This window comes from Sus scrofa, chromosome 13 (assembly GCF_000003025.6).
Source record: "Sus scrofa isolate TJ Tabasco breed Duroc chromosome 13, Sscrofa11.1, whole genome shotgun sequence".
NCBI classification, from domain to species: domain Eukaryota; kingdom Metazoa; phylum Chordata; class Mammalia; order Artiodactyla; family Suidae; genus Sus; species Sus scrofa.
Window position 1 is genome coordinate 128,614,494 of NC_010455.5, and position 21,462 is coordinate 128,635,955.

At 38.9% G+C, this 21,462-nt stretch overlaps 1 protein-coding gene across 5 annotated transcripts in view; it reads left to right on the forward strand.

The window, feature by feature from the left end:
* Window positions 4,730–21,462, forward strand: part of CCDC50 (coiled-coil domain containing 50) — a 71,742-nt gene continuing 55,009 nt past the window's right edge. For 2 of the 5 annotated variants that reach the window (XM_013982295.2, XM_003132590.6), the window contains exon 1: window positions 4,771–5,275. In XM_013982295.2, coding sequence (XP_013837749.1) covers window positions 5,227–5,275 — 49 coding nt within the window. In that variant the 5' untranslated portion in view covers window positions 4,771–5,226. Of the gene's footprint in view, window positions 5,276–21,462 lie in introns of all 5 variants that reach the window. The other 3 variants (XM_013982294.2, XM_003483296.4, XR_002337811.1) reach the window with 3 other exon arrangements.

Here is a 21,462-nt window from a genome sequence, read left to right on the forward strand (position 1 = left end):
TCATATATTTAAGTGTTTAAGCCATTTTGAGTTTATTTTCATGCATGGTGTGAGGGTGTGTTCTAGTTTCATTGCTTTGCATGCAGCTGTCCAGGTTTCCCAGCAATGCTTGCTGAATAGACTTTCTTTTTCCCATTTTATGTTCTTGCCTCCCTTGTCAAAGATCAATTGACCATAAAACTCATTTTTTTTTTTAAATGGCCATACCTGAGGCATATCCCCTCCCAGGCCAAGGACTGAATCCAAGCTGCAGCAATGGCAACACTGAACCCTTTAACCCACTGCACCTCTAGAAATCAAACCCTTACCTCCCCACAGTGACCAGAGCCATTGCAGTCGGATTCTTAACCCACTGTACCACAGTGGGAACTCCAAAACTCATTTTTGAAAAAAGTTTTTAAAAGTACACTTTAAAAATATTCTTTGATCAGCATGGCCATGATCTACTTTAATACATCTCTACCAAATGCTTTATCTAACAGTTAACTCAGTAGATATTTTGTGAACAGATATTATGTGCCAACATTATGCTATGTACTGAGGATACAGCAATAATGCACATATCCAAAGTTCCAGGCCTCTTGCTAAATTGGACGGACATATCAAATACACATATAATACCTTCAGGGATAACGGACTTGGAGAGAAGAAAAGAGTGGACAAGATATGGAATGACAGGGTGTGGTTTACTATTTTAGGTAAAGTCGGGGAAGGTTTCTCTGAGAAGGTGGCATTTGAGTAGATCCCTGAATGAAACTGGGGAAGAACATCATGAAGTTGTTTGGCGGGGGTGGGTGGGGTGAAGGTTTTCCAGGAAAAGGGACCAGTTAAGTGAAAAGTCTCTGATGTTAGAATAGGCATGGCCTAGGAGGAACAGCAAGAGGTCAGGGTGAGAGAAGGACAGTAAATGAGGGGACAAGAGGTCGGAAATGAAATCATACTGGTAGGGGCGACTCTAGCAGATTACAGCAAACATTTTGGTTTGCATTCTAAAGATGAGATACCAGTGGAGATTTAAGCTCAAAGGAGTGACCTTCTCTGACTTATAATTTAAAATGTAAGTGATTCTGCAGATATAGAGAACAAACCAGTGGTTACCAGTGGGGAGAGGCAAAGGGGGAGGGGCAATGTAGGGGGGAAGGAAAATAAGGTATAAGCTATTAAGTATAAAATAACTACAAGGCTATACTATTGTAGAACACGGGGGGGTATAGCTAATATTTTATAACTATAAATGGAGTATAAACTTTAAAATTGTGAAGCACTATATTGTACATATGTAAGTTATATAATATTGTACATAAAACATAACAATAGAAAGAAAAACTTAATATGTCAATGGGAGTTTTGTTTTAGTGGGGTTTCAGGAAAGGGTGAATTTAATACCTGTGTTTATGTTTACTACAACCACTCCATTCACTTGTTCAATTTTATAATCTGGTTACCAGCTCTCCCATCTACTATTACTCCTTCTTTATGACTAACCTAGATGTCAAATCAAAAGTCCTCTTTGCCAGTCCTTGTTGCCCTTGTTTTTCCAACAGGATTTGACACTAGAACTAATTAAACATTCAAATGATTATGGAAAGTAGGCAGTTAGATACACAAATATGTAATTTATGGGAGAATTTGGGTTGAAAATATGAATTTTGGTGTTGTCGGTATATTAGGCCGAACTATATTAACCATCGTTTTTTTTTTTTTTCTGGTTTTTTTTTTTTTTTCTTTAGTCTAAATGGTGCCATAAGGGCAGTTTTATTTGTCCTAAGGATTAGTAAAGAGACTGAATGAATTACCAAAAGTAATGAGAAAAGTTAGAAAGGACTAATTTGAGAGCTAAAGTGCTGTCTAAAACACTCCAATATTTAAAGATTTGGGAAAGTGGGAGTACCCCTAGAGAGAGAGAGAGAGAGAGAGAGAGAGAGCCTAAGTGTGTGAGTGTGTGTGTGTGTGGTTTTGGTGAACATTCTAGAGATGGTCAGTTGCCTAACTAGGAATACAAACTGCAGCTGTTGTAACCTAAGATTTTAGCAGAAGGCTATGTTCTAAAGAAAATTATAATAATAACTTGTTTTTTTTTAATTTAGATTAGTAATGGAACTTTTATAGCCAAATTTAATACGTATTAGAATTGGGTTTAAAATTGGGGGTTTTTGAATATGTAGAGCTAAATCTACAAATCGTTTATGGACTGTATAGTGAGACTCTATAGAAGAATAAGGAATGGGGACTTTATCAAGTTTTCAGAGCAGGTTTTATGACTTTTTGTACTACTTGCTAATAATCGTGTATATATATCAATTCAGTTTCAGACATACATTTTTTGGTATCCTGGTGGAAACAATTTGGGTAGAGTTGCTGGCCTATAACTATCTCTACTAATTTGCAGATATTGCTCTCCAGAAGAACCCCCGTCCCCCCAAGCTGAGCTTTCTTTGGTTTGGATCATTTTTCAATAAAGGGGCTAGTGGTGTACTAATGTCTTGGGAGATAAATAAGCAAAAATCCCCAAACCAAAACAAAACCAAAACAAAAATGTTTCAAAAAGATGGGTAGGATCATATCTATTGACCTATAGATTTGGCAACATGGAGGTCCTTGATAATTCTAATCAAAACAGCTGTTTTGGAGTGATGAGGCTAAAAAGTATGATTTGGAATAGGTTCCAGACAGGATGAGAGAATAAGGGGAGGTCATATGAATATATGAATACGTCTTACGGAGATCAGAAGAAATGTGGATATTTTTAAGGAAAATGAAGCAATGACCGTTTGGCATATCTTATCCATATTAATCAGTCTAGGCAAGAAATAGAAGCCACACTCAAAATGGTTTAACTGGAAAGAATATAATGGCCTTCTTACAAAGACGTGGGTATGTTTAAGGGGACTTGCCATTACCATCCTAGGCCTGAAGGGACAGAGGAAGGAAATGGTATTATTAGAGACCCATGAGAGCTGGAACCATGGGAAAGAGGCCTCTAGACAAGTATTATAGTGGGAGGGACACAGTTACGACCAAAATTTTGGACTAGCGTAAAGGAAAGGAGTGTAAAACACACCCCTATGTTTCTCTCCTCCTTTCTTTTGATCTTCTGTCAGTGCTATGTCTTGGTCTAACTCAAAAGGAGGCCACAGGGCAAGGAGGCCCTGGTGATATATTCATAAATGTTCAGCCTCCCAAGGCAGAGCATGACAGAGGAGTGAAGACAATGGATTTGGGGAGGGAAACAGACAATACTGCCATCACACATGTTCTCTATGACTATGGGAAGTTTAGAAAAAAGTCATAGAAGGCAGGCAACTTAAAAATCCCCATGAAACTGCCATTCTAATAGTACTTCCTTTCTATTTATACATTTAATTACTGGGTGTTCTTTATGCCTAGTACTGGGGTTGGTTAACTTTCTATAAAAAAGTCCAATAGTACATATTTTAGACTTTGAGACCCATAGTAAATATTGTAGACTTTGAGTCCAAAACTGAAAATGTTATGTTGTATTTATATAATTAATACAATCATTTAAACGCATAAAAACAATCATTCGAATCCAATGGTCTAGATTTGGCCTATGGGCCAGGGTTTGCCACTTCCGGCTTAGAAAGTCTTCTGTTAGTACTTTTTTGGTAGATAGCAGAATCCAGAACAGCAGGAATTCCAGCTGCTCCAGGGACCAGCTGGTTTGCTGTTCTGATAACATCAGAACACACTCTATTCATCTTCTTTCTCTTCTTTGCTTCTTTGAGTTTGGCTTCATCATCTGCTAGGGAGAGGAAACACTCCTCATAAGAAATAAAAAGTTTTATCTAACATTTTTACATAATATCCCAGGAGTTCTCATGAGGCAAAGTGGGTTAAGGATCTGGTGGTGTCACCTAGGTGGCTTGGGTCTCTGCTGTGGTGCAGGTTCAGTCCCTGGCTGGGGAACTTCCACATGCCCTGGGTGTGGCCCTGAATGAATGAATGAATATGTAACTAAATACATGCATAAATGGGTAAATAAATGCAAAATAAATGAATTAATAAACAAATACATTTCCTCTTAAAAAAAAATGTAATGTATTCTGCTCGACCTCTCTTGGTCACACACCCATCCTTAGAGGAATGTGTATGGGTGAGAGAGGAAGGGTGGTGGCTGGTGGTGGAGAGGTCCTTTGATTCATCAAGCCTGGGAGAGGAGCCCCCTCCTGAGGAGGGCTTCCCAATGAGAGCTTGAATTTGGTTGCTAGGAGATGCAGACAGGAAATGCTATTTGGGGAAGATAAAAATGTCACAATTATAGTCCAATGTGTGTGACAAGCCAGAAGAAAGAGATGGCTGGCACACGTTGTTACCACCCTCAGTACCTAACACCCCACTTGCTAGACGTTCATGCATTTTTGATGAATGAATGACTCAGTACCCCCAGCTGGTTGTGAACACTCTCTTCTCTTGACGGGCCCTGTTTTTGATCAGCTGCTCTTTAGTTCTGTACATTGTAGTAGAGGTTTTTTTATGCCCATGTATTATCTTTCCTCTAACCCGGGGAGGTCAGAGAGCCAGTCACACAGTAAGCATCCCGTGGAAAGAGCCCACAGAACGGTGACTATACCGGTGACAGTAACGACTGCGTTCTGGGTGACCTGTGCGGCCTTTATGCCTAGGCCTTTAGGACTCAAAGCCCCCCCACCGATAGACGCGACCCTGTCCCTATTGGGAGGGAAGCAGGACGCGGGGGCGGGGGCGTAGCGGGGCTTGGCCTCCGGCGCGTCACTAGGCGCAAAGGAGACAGCTGGGAGGCGGCCGGGGGAGCTGATCTGCGCTCGCCAGCCACTAGCAATTGCGGTTACAGACCTGCAGCTCCCCTCCCCTCTCCCTCCCCCTCCCCACCCAGGCCCGCCCGCCCGCGCGCCTTTCTGTCTCCTCTCTCCCTCCGTACTGGCCGGCCCGGGTCCATTTCCGGGCTCCGGGTATTTGGTATCGATCGGGCCGGGGGCGCGAGAGCAGGTGGCTGCGGAGGGGCAGCTGGGCGGCCAGCCTGGTGCGCCGGGGCGGGCCTCCCGCCGCCTTTGTCGCCCGTCCCCTCCCGGAGGCCAGCTCTGTCTTCCGGGCCCGCAAGCGCTGCGGGCTGGACTTTGCGCCGCGTCGGGCGCTGCAGCCGCTGCCGCTGTTGAGAGCCGGTCCACGCTCGGTGTAGGCGGCGGCCGGGAAGTGGGAGGCCTTGGGCAGCTCGGACACCGGGCCAACATGTCTGAAGTCAGCATCGACCAGTCCAAGCTGCCTGGAGTCAAGGAAGGTAGGGGCCGGGCTGTGGAGCGCGCGCCGGGCCCCTCCGGCTCCAGCCAGGGCTCCCTCTGGTCTGGGGCGTCGTCTCGGCGGCCCTTGGGGCTCTCACTCGGTGCCCACCTGGTGTCGGCCCGGTGGAGGCCCTGGCCGGGGAGGGAGCTGAATTCAGGCTCAACTGCGGGACCTTGGGCAAGTCACTTACGTTCGAGCCTGATTTCTGCTCTGTAAGGAGATGGGGGTAAAGAGGCACCACCTTCAGCAAGTGGTTGTGTAAAGGCTCTCAGGAATCCAATGCCCTTCATGAACGGTGTAAAGAGGAGGCACATCTTATTTCTTAACAATTAAGGCCCAGCCTAGCTGGCTTGAAGGCTGGGATTGAAGAGGGGTTGACGTTCAGTTCCCTGTGGAGCCTTTGTTTTGAAACTTGACTCTTTCCCTCCTTCTGTCTACTCTCCTAGACTCGCGTCAGGCTGGCTGACTTCCCCACCTTCCTCCAGGTTTAAAAGTTTAGCCTGGGCCCGCTCAGAGCAGGCAGGCGGATGAGAAGGTGCTATAAGCAATTTTTCAAAAAAAAGCAGTAAGCGAGGTGAGGAGCAGGGGACTCACTGTGACCTTGATTTTTACTGGCTCCCTGTCGTGATGTTGAGAAAAATCAAGATTAATTAGTACCGATCTGGCTTGGCCATTAGCAATTAACCCATTGACTTCTTATCCCTGGTCTTCATCCAGACCTAGCATTTTTTTTATTGAGGTCTTTGGGCTGGATTGCCTTAATTTCTAGTTATCTTTGACTATTATTTGGCCCTGGGAAGCAGAGAAGTCCCAGAGTGCTATCTGAGCTTGTAGAGGCTGTCTTTGTAGTGGATGTCATTTGTTTCCGCTGACTATTGTCTTCTCCTCTTGGGAATGTGGAATTGAAAATAAGAATCTTTGCTTTCTTGGAACTGTGTGTTCCATAGTCAACCTAACTTGACTCATATAGGGTCTTGTGGGTGCTCGGGCTGACCCCAGAATCTAGAGCAAACTTGACTGCTTTATGTACCGGAGTTCAAACAGTAGGAGACAGAGTCACTTGTTTTTTGTAGAATTTTTAATGGGGGCTGGGCCTGTGCTATTGTTCCTGAAGGATATTAGAGCTTAGGCCTGAGATTTTTAGCAAGTATTTTTCCACCTTTCAGTTCCCAACCTGGCTTTGGTGAAGATTCTGGCATTCCTATGTAAATATACTTTTCATAGCACTGTCAAGACTGGAGCCTGAGTGATAAGGAAAGTCAAATCTGCACTTTGAAAGTCCTAGTCTTTGAGATTGTTCTTAACTTTTCTGAGTTGAGGGGGTGTGTGTGTGTGTGTTGGATGTTGCTAAAGCAGAAGCGATCCTTGTGTAGTGTATACTGCTTCATTGGGGGTGGATGATAAGGTTGAGAATTGGTGTTCAAACACAACCTTAATATGTAAAGTATTAATCATATAGTGCTGTGATTTTACTTAGCTTCCTATATATGTCAGTGACCTGAAACAACTTGAAATTCACCTTCTCTGTATGTGTTCATATTACTCTGGTTTGTAATCAAGACATGAATGGTTTGTTCTAGTATACTCTTTCTCAAGGATTTCAGCAAATACTTTCCATCTATAAGGGCAAGAATTTTCCATTGCCAACCTCTGCAGTTGAACAGATTTGGATTGGCTTTCATTTTGCACAATATAGTGTTTAGTAGCCCAGTGTACATGATGTGGTAAAGTGGTAATTCTGTTTCATTAAGTTAGAATTAAATATTGATTTACTTTGAAGGTAGTCAGAAGTTGTTGGGAAGATCATTGTCTTTGTAAGCATCTGATTTTTCTGGTTCAAAGATCATGGAAGGAAATGACATACTGTGCTAGGAACATCCTAATAGTGGTGTGGTTTTTGATCTGGGAAGTATTTGCTTCTATTAAAGTGTATCTTTTTCTAACATAACTCTAAATATGGCCCAGTTTGAACTCCTTATCAATGTTTTTAGACCCCAATTAAAGAAAATAAACTTGGTGCCCATGATTGGGTGAAATACACACAAACACTGAGACTGTTCTCAATACTGAAATTCCAACTCAGTTTGAAAAGAAAGTTTAGTAATAATTTGCTTAATATTCTGTCTCCTGTACTAATCTTCTCAGTCTAAACCTTTGTATACAATTACAACTTGGGATCATGGGGTAGGTTGGATTAGCGATGGAGGAGAATAATGCAGTGGATGTCTGCCCCTTCCCACTGCCCTTTTCTTTAGGAGGATGTGGGGAGCCCTAGGACCTTTATTGTGAACATTTCAACAGAGGTCATGGTAGCAGCTGACATCAGGGAGAGAGGGAATATTGGAAAACTTTTTTTTTTCTAGGTTAAAACCTAACACTTGCTTACTCAGTTTTAAGACGATCAAAGATATTCATCATTCGAATAGACCTTTGAAAAAAATAACTACAGCAGTACCTTTACCTTGGGAGATCCCTCTTAAAATAGGAAACAAAAGAACATGTTTGAGTTCACATGTAGTGAAAAGAATTAAGTCTAACTAGACGTCAACACACATCATTTCTGTTTTAAAAGCATATTTGGAACATCTGCATACTTTTTGTAATGGAAATACTGTTGTCATTGTTTAGGAATAATGCTGTATTTCTTCTGAAACATTTGAGGTTGTCTGAAACAAGATTTGAAATCATTCTCAGCCTTTTTTTTTTTTAAATCAGTAGATATAACTCAAATGCATCATGCAATCTGTGAATGCTACACAAAGGTTTTCACAAATAGACAAAGGTTCCGACAATATCCTGAAAGATTTTTAGTTTAGATCAAAGCTTTTTTTTTTTTTCCCCCTAAAAAAAGAACACTTTTTCATTAGTTAACAAACTTAGATTTTTGGTCAGTTTTAGCTTCATTGCAGAATTTTCTTTCTGAAACCACAGTTCAGACTCCCCATTTTTTTTCCCTCTCTCTCCAGTCTGATTCTCATCTCTCTACTTAGTTTGAATTGTTCACCAATCCCTGTAATCCTGCCCTTTCCCCCATCTAACAAAGGTCTCCCATTGTCTTAAAGTTTTAGTCTGAGAGCCTTAACCTGTCCATCAAAGCCATTTCTAGACCCCTCTAAACTTTACTAACTCCTTTTAGTCATTAGAGTTTAGTTGTAGTCATTAGAGTTTTCCCACTTTTAGCCATTTAGCAGTTATATACCAACCCTCTCATCTTCTACCAAGGCCAACCTTTTTTCTTTCCTTTCAGCAATAAGGACTTTGATTATGTGTTATATATTCTTACTGGCCTTCAAATGGAAGGTTCTACCATCTCCAAGGTTGGTTATCTCTGTGCATGCCCGGGCATGCAGTCAAGATTAGCATCTGAAGTGGGTGCACTTGGTGGAGACATTTCTTGAAATAAAAGTATCTAGTTCTTCTGAGTGCAAATCCTTGTTCTTTAGTGAAAGATAAAAGTTAATACATTTTCAGAGCTATGCCTAGAAAGCACTGTTTTATTTTAGGTCCAGGACACACCAGTGGCATAATGGAAATTAAATTAATGGCATAAATCCAGAACTTTAAGGGGAAAGATACAAAGTTGTGTGTCTGGTGCAATAAATGAAACCAAGTAGTCCCAGAGTTTGAAAGCATATGCACACTGGACATTTAATGTGATGGCCATCTCAGAGACGTCTATTTTCTGGCTCTAGGGTAAACTCACTTTCTCTTTTCTTCAGAATTACACAGTAAGTTTTTTTGTTTTTTGGGTTTTTGTTTTTGTTACTGTTTTTTAATGGAACCCTGGGCTAGATCTTGAGTTAGGAGGTTTGTGTCATGTTTTTCTTTACTATCATGTCATCTGGATTTGGGTCTTCGAAATGGGCAGCAAATATTCAGCAGATATTTGGATGTGTGAATAAATGATGGAATGAGTAAATTATGAATACCAGAGACTTCCTGGTAGTTGAGGAATTCTATCTCTAGCATAATTATTACGTATCCCTTCTCAGAGCATAAGCTCTTAAAAGGCAAAGATAATGCCTCTTAACCATAGGCATGGTGTATCTTAGTGCTAGTATTAAATTTATGAAAATTTCTCATCTTTTTTTCTAATGTTTTTCTCATAGATGCATATTATAAATAGAATCCATATGTAGATTTGTACAACATAGAAAGTTAAAAAAAAAAGTAATTCCACACTCTTCTTTCTGGCTTTGGAAGTAATCATTATTATGAATAAAATTTTAGTAAAATTTCTTTTAAATGCTGTTTTGTGGTTTTAACTTTTTCTTGAGTAATAGCTTTAAATTTTTTTTTTTTCCTGAAGTGCAAATGCAAAGCAATATCACATAATTTGGAAGCTGGAAAGAAACATAGATACGTATTATTTAAAAGTGTTTGTGCTGTGTGCCACCTATCACATGAGGGTGGTTTCACAATAAAAAGTGCCCTGATGCAGGGAAATGATCTTCACTGTGGTGGAGAGGCAGTTCTGTAGAGTTCAAGGAGTTGTGAAAAAAACCCCGTGAAATTCCATACTTGCACCTGAAATGCCTCTCACATATGGGGAAAAAACATCTTTCAGTTTATTGCTCTATGCAGGTGTGCAGTACCTTCTTAAATGAATCAGTGATTTTTAAAAAAGGAAATAGCTACTATTTGTAAAAGAAGATTCTTTTAATAATCTAATGAATTGAGAAATTATTATTTTTTTTATAAGTACTTAAAGGGCACCTTCTCCCATGTGGGAAACTGTGAAATTAATGGATATTTTTAAAGAGGATCTTAGAATAGAAAGCGTTAAATATCATTGATCTAGGCTAACCAGATTTTCCAGATGAAAATCTGAGAGCCAGGATGGGGCAGTGAGTTGTACCAAAGACTGAGGCTAAGTATCTAAAAATTGGTTCATTGGGGCCTAGAATAGAAAAGTTTAAAATTGAATATTCACACAGCTCTGTCTGCCCTGCTCTCTCACTTCCCACCGTCTCCCTCCCTCTGCATCTCCTCCCTTCCTCTCTCCCTTTGTTCCCATTCCCTCCTCTTTCTTTTAAATGTGTCAGATGCTTTAAAATCACCCCAGTGTGTTTCATTAATACTGTCATATATTTAAAACAGTGGAATAAAAATAATGAGTGACAAAACAGTTTCAGAAAGTTACTTTGGGGTAGTGTTTGATATGCATGTTAAGTTAATGAAGGTTTTATTTTATTTTTTAATTATAAAAGCTTTTTTTGAGGTTTTATTTTGATTCAAAAAATGAATTACTGGGTGAACTACAGGAGGTCACAGTCCTGCCTCAGTGTTTTTTCTTCCCTGGTACACTCAGCCTGAAGGGGCTGATGTTTAGAGGCTTGGAGATTTTAAGATTAAACATATTAAAGAAATAAATCTATAGGCCATGATCTTTGCTTGGTTCTTTTCAGGGACATGGGAGTTTTGATTGAGATAAATGAATTTTTGCATCAGTAACAAAAAGCAGTATGATACTACAAAACTTAAGTAAGTGCTGCTTGAAATTCCAGTTCTCTAAGTACAGGAGTGTATTTTAAAATTAACTACTCCAACCTATGGGAGGAAAAAATGAACCTTAATCACAGCTATATTTGCAATTTCAGATGTAGCCACTAGAAGGGCTACTGGATTTATGTTTTTAACTGATGGCCTATTTATAGGTGTCCTGTTCTAAAAAACTGTAAAATTAGGATACCCTAGATCTTAGATAAGACCTACAAAAGATAATTGGTTTTATATACCTTGGGAATTATCTAGACCATTTATTCCTAGATGTTTTAATTTAGAAACCAAAAAGAGTTTCTAGATAATACTTTTAAAAAGACATGACAAACACATATACTCAAAAGAACTTTTTTTTTGCCGTTGTTTCATTAACACACACACATACACACACTTTAAGATATGTAGGTCTTCATCTGATAGCTGGTAGCACACACTGACATAAAAGCATTGAAAACTGTCTAATAAACCAGAACCAGTGTAAAATCAGTGTTGCTTATATATCAGCGTTTTTAGTCAAATTAATTGAGGTGTAATTCATATATAGTAAAAATTCATCCTTCATAGTATGCAGTTCTGAATTTTGATATCTGTATAGTCTTGTAACAACCACAGCAATCAAGATATAGGGCAGTTACGTAACCTCCAAACTGCTCCACTCCTTTTCCTTGCCTTTACCAACGACTGATTTGTTTTCTGTCACTATAGTTTTGCCTTTGCAAAAAATGTCTTATAAATGAAGTCATACAGTAAGTTGCTTTTTGAATTTGGCTTCTTTCACTTAGCATAATACATCTGATACCATGTGTGTATCAGTAATTTCATTCCTTTTTATTGCTGAGTTCCACTGTATGGCTGTACCACAGTTCACTTATCCATTCACTGATTGGCCAACATTGGGTTATTTTCACTTTTGGTGGTTATGGTCTCTGCAGATATTTGCATACAGGTTTTTGTTTTTTGTTCTTTTTTAGGTGAACTTTTTTTGTTTCTCTTGGGCAAGCACCTAGGATAGGATTAATTGGTCAAACGGTGAATATATGTTTAGGTTTATAAGAAACTGCTAAAATCTTTTCCAAAGTGGCTGTATCATTTTTTGCATTCCCACAAGCAGTGTATGTGAGCTCTAGTTGTCCTGCATCCTTGTCTGCACTTTAAATTGTCAAGGTATATTTTTTAAAATTGTAGCAATTTGTATAACATTATCTCATGTGGCTTTCATTTGCATTTCTCTAATGACTAATGATTTGAGCCTCTTGTGCCTGTTTTCTGTTTTTCATATTGTTGAGGTGTGTGTTCTAAGCTTTGCTTTTTGTTTTGTGTCTTTTTAGGGCCACACTGGTGGCATATGGTTCCCAGACTAGGAGTAGAATGGGAGCTGTAGCTGCTGGCCTGCACCACAGCCACAGCAACACCAGATCCAAGCTGTGTCTGCAGCCTAACCACAGCTTATTGCAACGCCAGATCCTTAACCCACTGAGCAAGGCCAGGGATCAAACCTGCGTCCTCATGGATGCTAGTCAGATTCATTTCCGCCCAGCCACAACGGAAACTTCATGCCTTTTTTTTAAAAAAGCAGGCATTTTTATTCTTTTTATTTGAGTTTTAGGAGTTTTTTACATATTCTGAATTCTTGTCTTTTATCAGATAATATTAATTTTGCACATGTCAGTGGTCTTTAAACATTGGTGCAACATTAGAATGATATGGGGAATTTTTCTATAAACGCATTCCTAGCCTACTTGCTTTCAGCTGAATCTCTTGGAGATAGGCCAGGAATCTGTAGTTTTTAATACCTAGATTATATGCAGTGGATATTTAGAATATACTGAGAATACTGTGGCCATGCTAATTCAGGGAGTGATCCTTCCTTACTCTTAATTTCTTAAGTTTTTGCTGTGGCAACTCATTTTACTGTCAGTGTTAAAGAATGAGCAGCATTCTTTTTTTCCTTTCAGTAATTGAAATTGGTCCCTCTAAGATAGGGGTTTGCAAACTATGGCCCCTGGGCCAATCCAGCCGACCCATCCCTTGTTTTTATACAAGTGAGCTGAAGGTAGTTCTTACATTTCTTTAGTGGTTGAAAAATAAAGAGGAAGAAGAATGTTTTGTGATAGATAAAAAATGATACGAAAATCAAATTTCACTGTCTCAAGTTTTATTGGGACATAACTTTGTTCATATTTTCACATTTTGTCTGTGGCTGCCTTCCTGCTACAAAGGCTGAGACAAGTAATTGTGTGGCAGAGACTGTATAATCAGCAAAGCTTAAATTCTTTACTGTATGGTACTTTTTGGAAAATCAATAATTTCCTTGGGAACGTTTCAGTGAAACCATTTTTAAAAAACCTCCCTGTTTAATCTTTTTTGATATTTCAGTTATGGCCATGAACATCAGTTAGCAGAACTTTTCTTTAACACAGTGATGTGCTGTTGGAGACTATTGTTGGTTGAACTCATGTGATAGCATGTTTTATTTGTGTGGTGACTTTTAAAACTATAGACTTCCATCCTGATTTTTTTTTCTTGCTTTTAAGAATAAAATTTGCTTTCCTTATAAATTTCTAGGGACAGTTGATTATCAAAGTAGAAAACTTATGTAAAGGAAGAAAAATCCATATGCCAGCTCTGAGTAAGGGTCTGTGGGGCTTTTCAGAAGTGAAATACATTAGTAAACAAAGTCAGCTTTTTAAGTTTGTTTATGACTCTTAGCTTATGACTTATTACTGACTCTTTTCAAAACATGTTACCAACATTAGTGTGAATGAAATGTTATTTTGTCTTTTTGGAAACTTGTAGCAGAAGTCCCTGGGTTGATTTACAACTAAACTTTGAAGGCTTAGTGTATGATGAGCATTTCTAGTCCTGATACAGCTTCTCAATGACCAAATACTAGGGGAGTCTCCACTGGACTTTTTTGGCTTTTGTTTTTCTAATGAGTCATAAAGGCTGAGTCACTTTCCATTAATGTTACCCCAGGACTTTTTTAACTGCATGTAGTAAAAGCACGAATTACTTGCAAGGATATCTTTCCCTCCTCACTGCCTCCCCATCAACAACAAATTTTTCTGTCTGTTCACTCTAGAGGAGTCCCTATTTACTTTATGACATTCATTAATTTTTGAATAGCACTTTCCTGTTAAATATTTTAAAATACTAGCCTTTTCTTTCATATTTTGAAATTCTGCAATATAGAATTTAGGGTGGGCAAATACTTTCCAATCTTTTTTTTTTTTTTAATATCTATATGGGAAACCAGAAGTAGAAAGAAAGAAGGGACTCGATTAAGATGCATATCTTCCCATTTGCACTTCTTCAGTTGGCCTGACATCTGCCAGCAGCTATTCTGGAGAGGACTGTGCACTCTCCTTGTCTCCATTTACAAATCACTTTCTGGCTTTGCTTGCAGATGGTTCCTTATCCTGTTGGTGATTGCCGGATTCTGACTTGCTATGACTGCTTCTGTTGTTTTCCCAGTTTTCCATGGACAGACCTCATTATTTTGAATTGGGCTTTAGAGTACCTATGAAGCATTTCTTCTTTTCTCTTTGTAGTTACCGCATTAAGACTCCATAGAGCTAATCTTTTTTTTTTTTTTTTTTTTTTTTTTGGTCTTTTTAGGGCTGCACCTGCAACATATGGAAGTTCCCAGGCTAGGGGTTGAATTGAATTGGAGCTACAGCTGCCAGCCCACACCACAGCCACAGCAATGCGGGATCTGAGCCTCTGTGACCTACGCTATAGCTCCTTAACCCACTGAACAGGGCCAGGGATCAAACCCACATCCTGATGGATTCTAGTTGGGTTCATTACTGCTGAGCCACAAAGGAAACTCCCATAGAGCTGATATTTGAAAGATCGTTTTGTCTATGTGTGTATGTTGGAGGGGACAAGCTGGAGGTTTAGAAAATGGTTAAGGAGCTATTGATAGACTCTAGGTTACCATGTTTTCAACAGCCCTGAATTCTAACAACATGGTTGTAATAGGACCTCCCTCCTGCCCAGCTCAAACTCCCCTGAAAACTAGGATGTCTACTGAGGCTTAAAGGCAGGGCTGTGAAATAATTTATATGCCAAACCTGGACACTTGATCAGTAAAGAGGGTGATTCTAATAATTTTACCAGAGTAGGTATATACTGGTGACCACACAACTGAAAGAGACATTGCTGAAATGCCAGAGGCAATTGGATGTAAGACTGAGTGAGGTCCTTGTTAAAAAAAAAAAAAATCTGGGTAAATAATGTGAAGTTTTCATTGCCACTTAAAACCTGAAGGGCACCTGTCACCCATAGACTGTTTTGAGGCTCTTAATGTGTTTTCTACTTCATAATTGATTACTAAGTGAAACATGAAATCTGCCCTATAGAATGTAGCAGGAATAATTAGGGTTCATTTAGCTATTCACATGTGGGTTTTCCAAAATTTTGCTTTTATTTATTTAGCTTTCTTTTTGTTTCCTATTTATTGATTCTTTCAATATATTGCCCCCAAATGTGGGGAATGGATGTTGAAAACATTTGTGCAATTGAAGGGAGGTTAGAAATGCACATATTTCTGATTTCTACTTACTTGGCAGCACGTAATATAATATCATTTTCTTTTTCAACTTAAATAGAGTAGGAGGCTACCATTTTACTCTGTACATTTCTGTTATGTATCTTTTCAGCAGTTAAAGTTCTCCTAGAATTATTTTGCAGTATTTGCCCTAGTTTACTGATACACTAAATAATTTGTCTAGATTAAAATCAAGCTTGTGTAAAATTTAACTAAAGCAGACTAACTTCTTTGTAAAAGAAAGTACTTTCAACCTAGACTTGTTAAGACTTGGTTTCACAGCTCATCTGTACCACTCATTTATGTAAGAACTCAGAGAAAACACTCAATATTTCTAAGCTTCAGTTTTCTTACTATTATTGTTTATTGGGGATAATATTTACTATTCTTAATAACAGATGGGCTTTCAGTGACAGTTAATTGAAGAAATGGCTATGAAAATATTTTGTAAAATGCAGTTTTATACATTAAATCTCAATGATAGTACTGTTTAAGCTGTCCTGTAACATTCCTGCTTTTCCTTTATCCAGACCATTGTTCCTTTGAGCTGTAGGCCTCTGCATGGTATTTCCTTTTATACTATCCAAACATAATCTATCTCTACCAGCCTCATCCTCTCAACACCTCCCAGGCCCAACTCAAACACTAATTCTTTGTTAAGTCTACTCTGCTCTTTCCTGTCTATCTCCTTAACCTCCTTTTGAGGTACTTAACCTCCTTAAGCAACGTGTCTCATTCCTCTATTGGTCTGCTAGCTCTCCATCCAGATGAGACTGGTAGCTGATTGATCGCAGTATTTCTGGGGGATCCTTACACTTGTCAGACTAGTGACAGCTTGTCTTCAGTGGGCAGACTGACCTGAGCCAACTAAACTATTGACACTAGAATAAGAGCCATGATCATTTGCATGAATTCACTGCAGTAGGCATGCAGGACTAGGAGCAAGTCCCTTTTACTTGTTATTGCATGAATTTTCCCCATCTATCAGATTTCTGTAGGAGGCTAACTGGTGTTAAGGTTAACTCAAGGTCTAAACACATAGTAGGCTCCTTTGAAGGCAGTGATCGTACCTGTTTTTGGATTGATTTTATTTATGTAAGACCCTGTTAATGTGTGTACATTTTCCAGGAATGTAATATGGTGTCATTTTGTTGCTGTTACTAGAGGGTCCAATTAGTTTCTTAAATGGTACTGGGTTCTATTCAGAATTCTTATGTTTATACCATTTTCTCCTTTAGATTTATTTTTAGATAAAGAGGTGAAAGTTCTTATAAAGTTTTTACTGCACATGTCATATATAACATGTAGGTGTTAAGGTCTTGATCATAAAGGGAGACAGTTGTGAAGAATATGAAAGTTGTGGGTTGGAGACTAAAACGATGAATGTACAGATTACAGACTTGGAATGGTTTATGATCAAGAGAGGGTGGGAAAGCATGAGCAAAAGAGCTCAAGAGGTTTTGCTTTGGGGGTGGATGTGTTTAATTCATACTTTTCTAAATGTGGCATACTGTTTAGTCTCAGCTTCATATGGTATATTAGAAGTTAACACTGTTTTAAAAACATGCAGTGCTACAAAAAATAAATTTATACTTCTAAGTAGATATTATAGCGGCTTTTTAAAATCATCAAAATGACTTTGAATTCTTAAAAAAACAAGTGAGGCAACTGAATCCTCTAGAGCAGAAAAATATATGGACAGCTTGTCTTCCTGTTCACAGATGCAGGCTGCCCCTGATTTTCTTTCACTTCCTCTGCAGCGGAGTTACATGATAACCAAATATACTGGAGAATATACTGAAGCCAGTTTCAGTGACAGTACATTGAGAAGCCCAAGGCATTTAGAGCACATTCTGATTGAACCTACATTTGGTGCTCAAGAAGACTCCTGAATGTGGAGGATGTTTGCTTTCCCCCCACTGTAGTCTGATCATCTTACCCTAGGTCCACCCTTTAGTAAATGGCATAGTTCACAGTTGTGTTCATTGGACAGTGAATGAAAAACATGGTCTCATTTACCTTGATACTAAAGGCTCTGTGAGAACTGCTAGTTGAGGCAGGGTAAGTCTACCTTTTTATAAAGCACTAGATTGAATTTTAAGATTCAAGATTTATTGGTGGTTAAAGCTATCTATACAGATGGATAAAAGCAGTTGTTTGCCGCTTTATATGATACAAATAGTAAAATAGCAGTGATGAAGAAAGCAGTATTTGGTGCAGGAGAGAGCACTGTAGTCATCATGTATGGGTAGTCTTTCATGTGGGCGGTGATACACACATTTTAGATGGTGTGCTTATATTCAGGAGACAAATGTATATCACTTATACTGAACCATCTGCATCTCATACAACCCTGTATCTAAGTTGGATGAATTGTTAAAGATAATTTGGACTGTTCCCTTATGGGTCAGGACATTGAGGTTCTGATTTGGAAAGTGACTTGTCAAAGATCACCTCATGAGTTGCTGATAGAGCCAGAACTAAAATTCTGACAGTTATCTGGCATGAAGAACTGGGCTGTTTGTACTTCAGCTTGTTTGTTCCTTATATGCTGCAATAAAGCCATTATATTTCTATAAATTGGGCAGGAGATACCTACATTTCTTCTAGTAAGGTACCGAAATACCATTTGGATTTGGCAGAAAGCTTTTACTAGAGCAATTTAAGGAACAGAAGTTAGGAAAACCTATCTAGTTTTAGGTATGCAGTATTTTAAATTTACGTCTTAATATGTTGTTTAGACTTGACTGGCTCTACTTCCACTCAACAGCCTACCCTCCTACCATTCTTTCTGATGATACTTTGATGATTCTTCTATTTAAGTAAACTATAATTACATGACTTTCACATAGAAATCTATTTTCCTTTCCAATCCTGGATGTTCAACTGAAAAAAGTTTCGAATATTGGAGCTTATTAAACACTCTAGGCATATTGATTTCCTTTTAACTTAGGCCCACAATGTGTACACATAGGAAGCAAATTCTCCCTCAGTTGATCATATGAGGTTAGAAAGAGCTATTGAAACATAGTAAACAGTTGATTATATTGTAATTCCTTGTCAGGAAACATTTCCATACATTCAGAAGAGGAAGCAGTGATTACTTATTCTGTTATAGATTGTATACTAGAAAAGTGGTAGATCTATGTTAACCAGCAACTTAATGGGATCTGACTAAAAGAAATCCTTAATTGGGAGTTCCCATCATGGCTTAGAAACATACCCAACTGGTATCCATGAGGACACTTGTTCGATCTCTGGCCTCACTCCTTGGGTTAAGGATTGCCATGAGCTGTGGTGTAGTTTACATATGCGGCTTGGATCTGGTGTTGCTGTGGCTGTAGCATAGGCTGGCAGTTATAGCTATGATTTAACCCCTAGCCTGGGAATGTCCATGTGCCAAGGGTGTAGCCCTAAAAAAGCCAAAAAAAAAAAAAAAAATCCGTAATAGAGAATAACTAATCATATGAATTCATTAACTGTGATGACGCCGGTAATAATAGATTTATTATTACATTTGTTAAATGTTCTCTTACTGAATGACAGACATATTTTGAGGCTCAAAGAGATCAGATAACTTGCCTAAGGTCTTTTAGCCAGTCAGAAAGCAGTATTTGAATCCTGATCTGTGTGGCTCCAAAGTTGTTTTTTCTTTGCTGAAATACATTAGGCAAAATCCAGTTCACAACCATGCTGTCATTTTATATACTGTTTAGTTTGGTATTATTGAAGAAATCTCAGCTTCCTTCTTATTGGAGTTTATTACTAAACTTCAGCTTTTGCTTCTCTCTTCCCATAGCACTAGCTGAATTTCTAGCTTGCTTTGGGAATACAGAACCATCAATAGTTCACATATAACTTAAATACCGCTAAGGTGAACACAAATTTCTTTCTCAAAAAAAAAATATGAATAAACTATACTATCCCCTCTGATGAACTACATAGAACGCCGTAGTGATTGACAGAATCCCTTCTTAAAATCTGTCATCTGCTCAAGAAGTTTGTGGGTGTGCTTTGAAACATAGACTAGCTTCTTCCAATTTGCTCTTGGGTCATCACTTTTCCCTATATAACTATTTCTAGGAGAGGAAGAAATCTGATTTTAATGTAAGCCTGCTTGTAGTATGATTAGGAAGATAAATGTCCTCATCTGGGAAGGTGTTCCCCTAGAGTATAAAAACTGAGTTGACTCTAGTCATGTAGCCATGATGTCTTTTAGAAAGACACATATCTAGTCAGTAAACATGACCAATTATTGACCATACAGCAGCATATCAGAGTAGAATTCCAGAAGTCTCAGGTCCTTTTGCTTTACCTCCAGATTTATGTAATCCAAGATTATTGGAAATTTGTGTAGAGTTCGGACAAATAATTACCAAAGTGGAACTATGAGTTTTGCAGTTTACTTTATGGGAACAAGATTCTATGAGAATATTTTGACCATACCTTCTTATTACATGAACGCCTTTTTTTTCCTCCCATTTTTGGCCTTTCTGTGGTGTATGGAGTTCCCAGGGCCGGGATCGGATCCGAGCCACAGTTGAGACCTAAGCTGCAGCTGCAATGCCAGATTCTTAACCCACTGTGCCAGGCCAGGGACCGAACCAACAACCCAGGGCTCCCAAGATGCCACTGATCCCATTACCATTGCACAACAGCAGGAACTCCCCATGACCACTCCCCCCACAGGTTTGTTTTTTTTTGTTTGTTTGTTTGTCTCTTTAGGGCCTCACCCGTGGCATATGGAGGTTCCCAGCCTAAGGGTCAAATCAGAGCTGTAGCTGCCAGCCTGTGCCACAGCCACAGCAACGCTGGATCTGAGTCATGTCTGCAACCTATACTGTAGCTTGCTGCAAAGCCCCATCTTTAACTCCCCTGAGCGAGGCCAGGGATCGAACCCATGTCTTCATGGATGTTTAACCTCTGAGCCATGACGGGACCTCCCCATGACCACTTTTTGAAGTTTTTGTTTGTTTGTTTTTAGTATTATTCTCAGTTGTTTGGAAATGAAATGATTTACTAGTCCAAATAGGAAAGAAAGGCTAGTAGCTAGAGTATCCACTTGCAGAAGAGAAGTTGAAGGTGGAGATATCTGACTCAAAGATAAATGGAACTTGCCGTAGCTAGTACTTAAGGAAACTCTGTTGTTGTATGAAGCCAATAAACCAATGGTTTGCCTTCCCTTGGTGTAAACTTGTACTTAAGTTGGGTTGGATGTGATCTTTTGGGTTTTAATGGGCATGACTGGGTTTATCCTAAAGAGGTTTAAGGAGATGGGTGGCTTTTCTTTCTAGGCTAAGGCAAACAGAGAAACCAGATCATTTATGGGCTGCCAAACCATTTGAGGGCTTAAGTGCCAGGAAAAGTGCCATTCAAATAGAGGAATGGAAGGTTGGAGTTTCTTTAGGGATACATGGAACCAAAATAAGATAAATTCTTACTCTCTGAGTATTCTTGGTGGAAAATTACTTTGAAAAAATTGCCTGCTACTTCTTACCCTTTTAAGGATCCCTGTGGTTATCAGCAGTCTGTTGTTTTCTGCATGGAAGGTTTATCTCCATCAGAATAATTTATGAGGACTTTTTTTTTAAATGCAAATTTCCTGCAGTGTTTAAGTACTTAACAGTGGTTATTATTATTCTCATATTACAAATAAGCAAACACAAGTGATATTAATTTGTTCAAGGTTACTCATCTAGTGAGTGTTAGAGCCAGGATTAGAATCTAAGTAAGAGCACTCTTGGTTACACTGTACTGCATCTTGTATGCAAAGTTTTCACTGATTATCTCATGTTACCAGCACTCTGTGAAGTGCATTATAGAAAACACTGTTCAAGAGTTTCTTATTTTTCTAAGTGTAATTTTGACAGTCGTCTTTTAATGTTTAATTTTGAAATTTTATAAATTGATTTAAAAAATGAACTGAATCAAGGAGTTCCTATTGTGGCCCAACATGTTAAGACTCTGACTAGTATCCGTGAGGAAGGGAGTTAAATCCTTGGCCTCACTCAGCAGGTTAACAGTGTTGCTGCAAGCTGTAGGTCGCAGATGTGGCTCGGCAGATTCGACTCTAGCCAAGGAATTTCTGTATGCTGTAGGTGCAGCCCTAAAAATAATATATAAAAATTAAA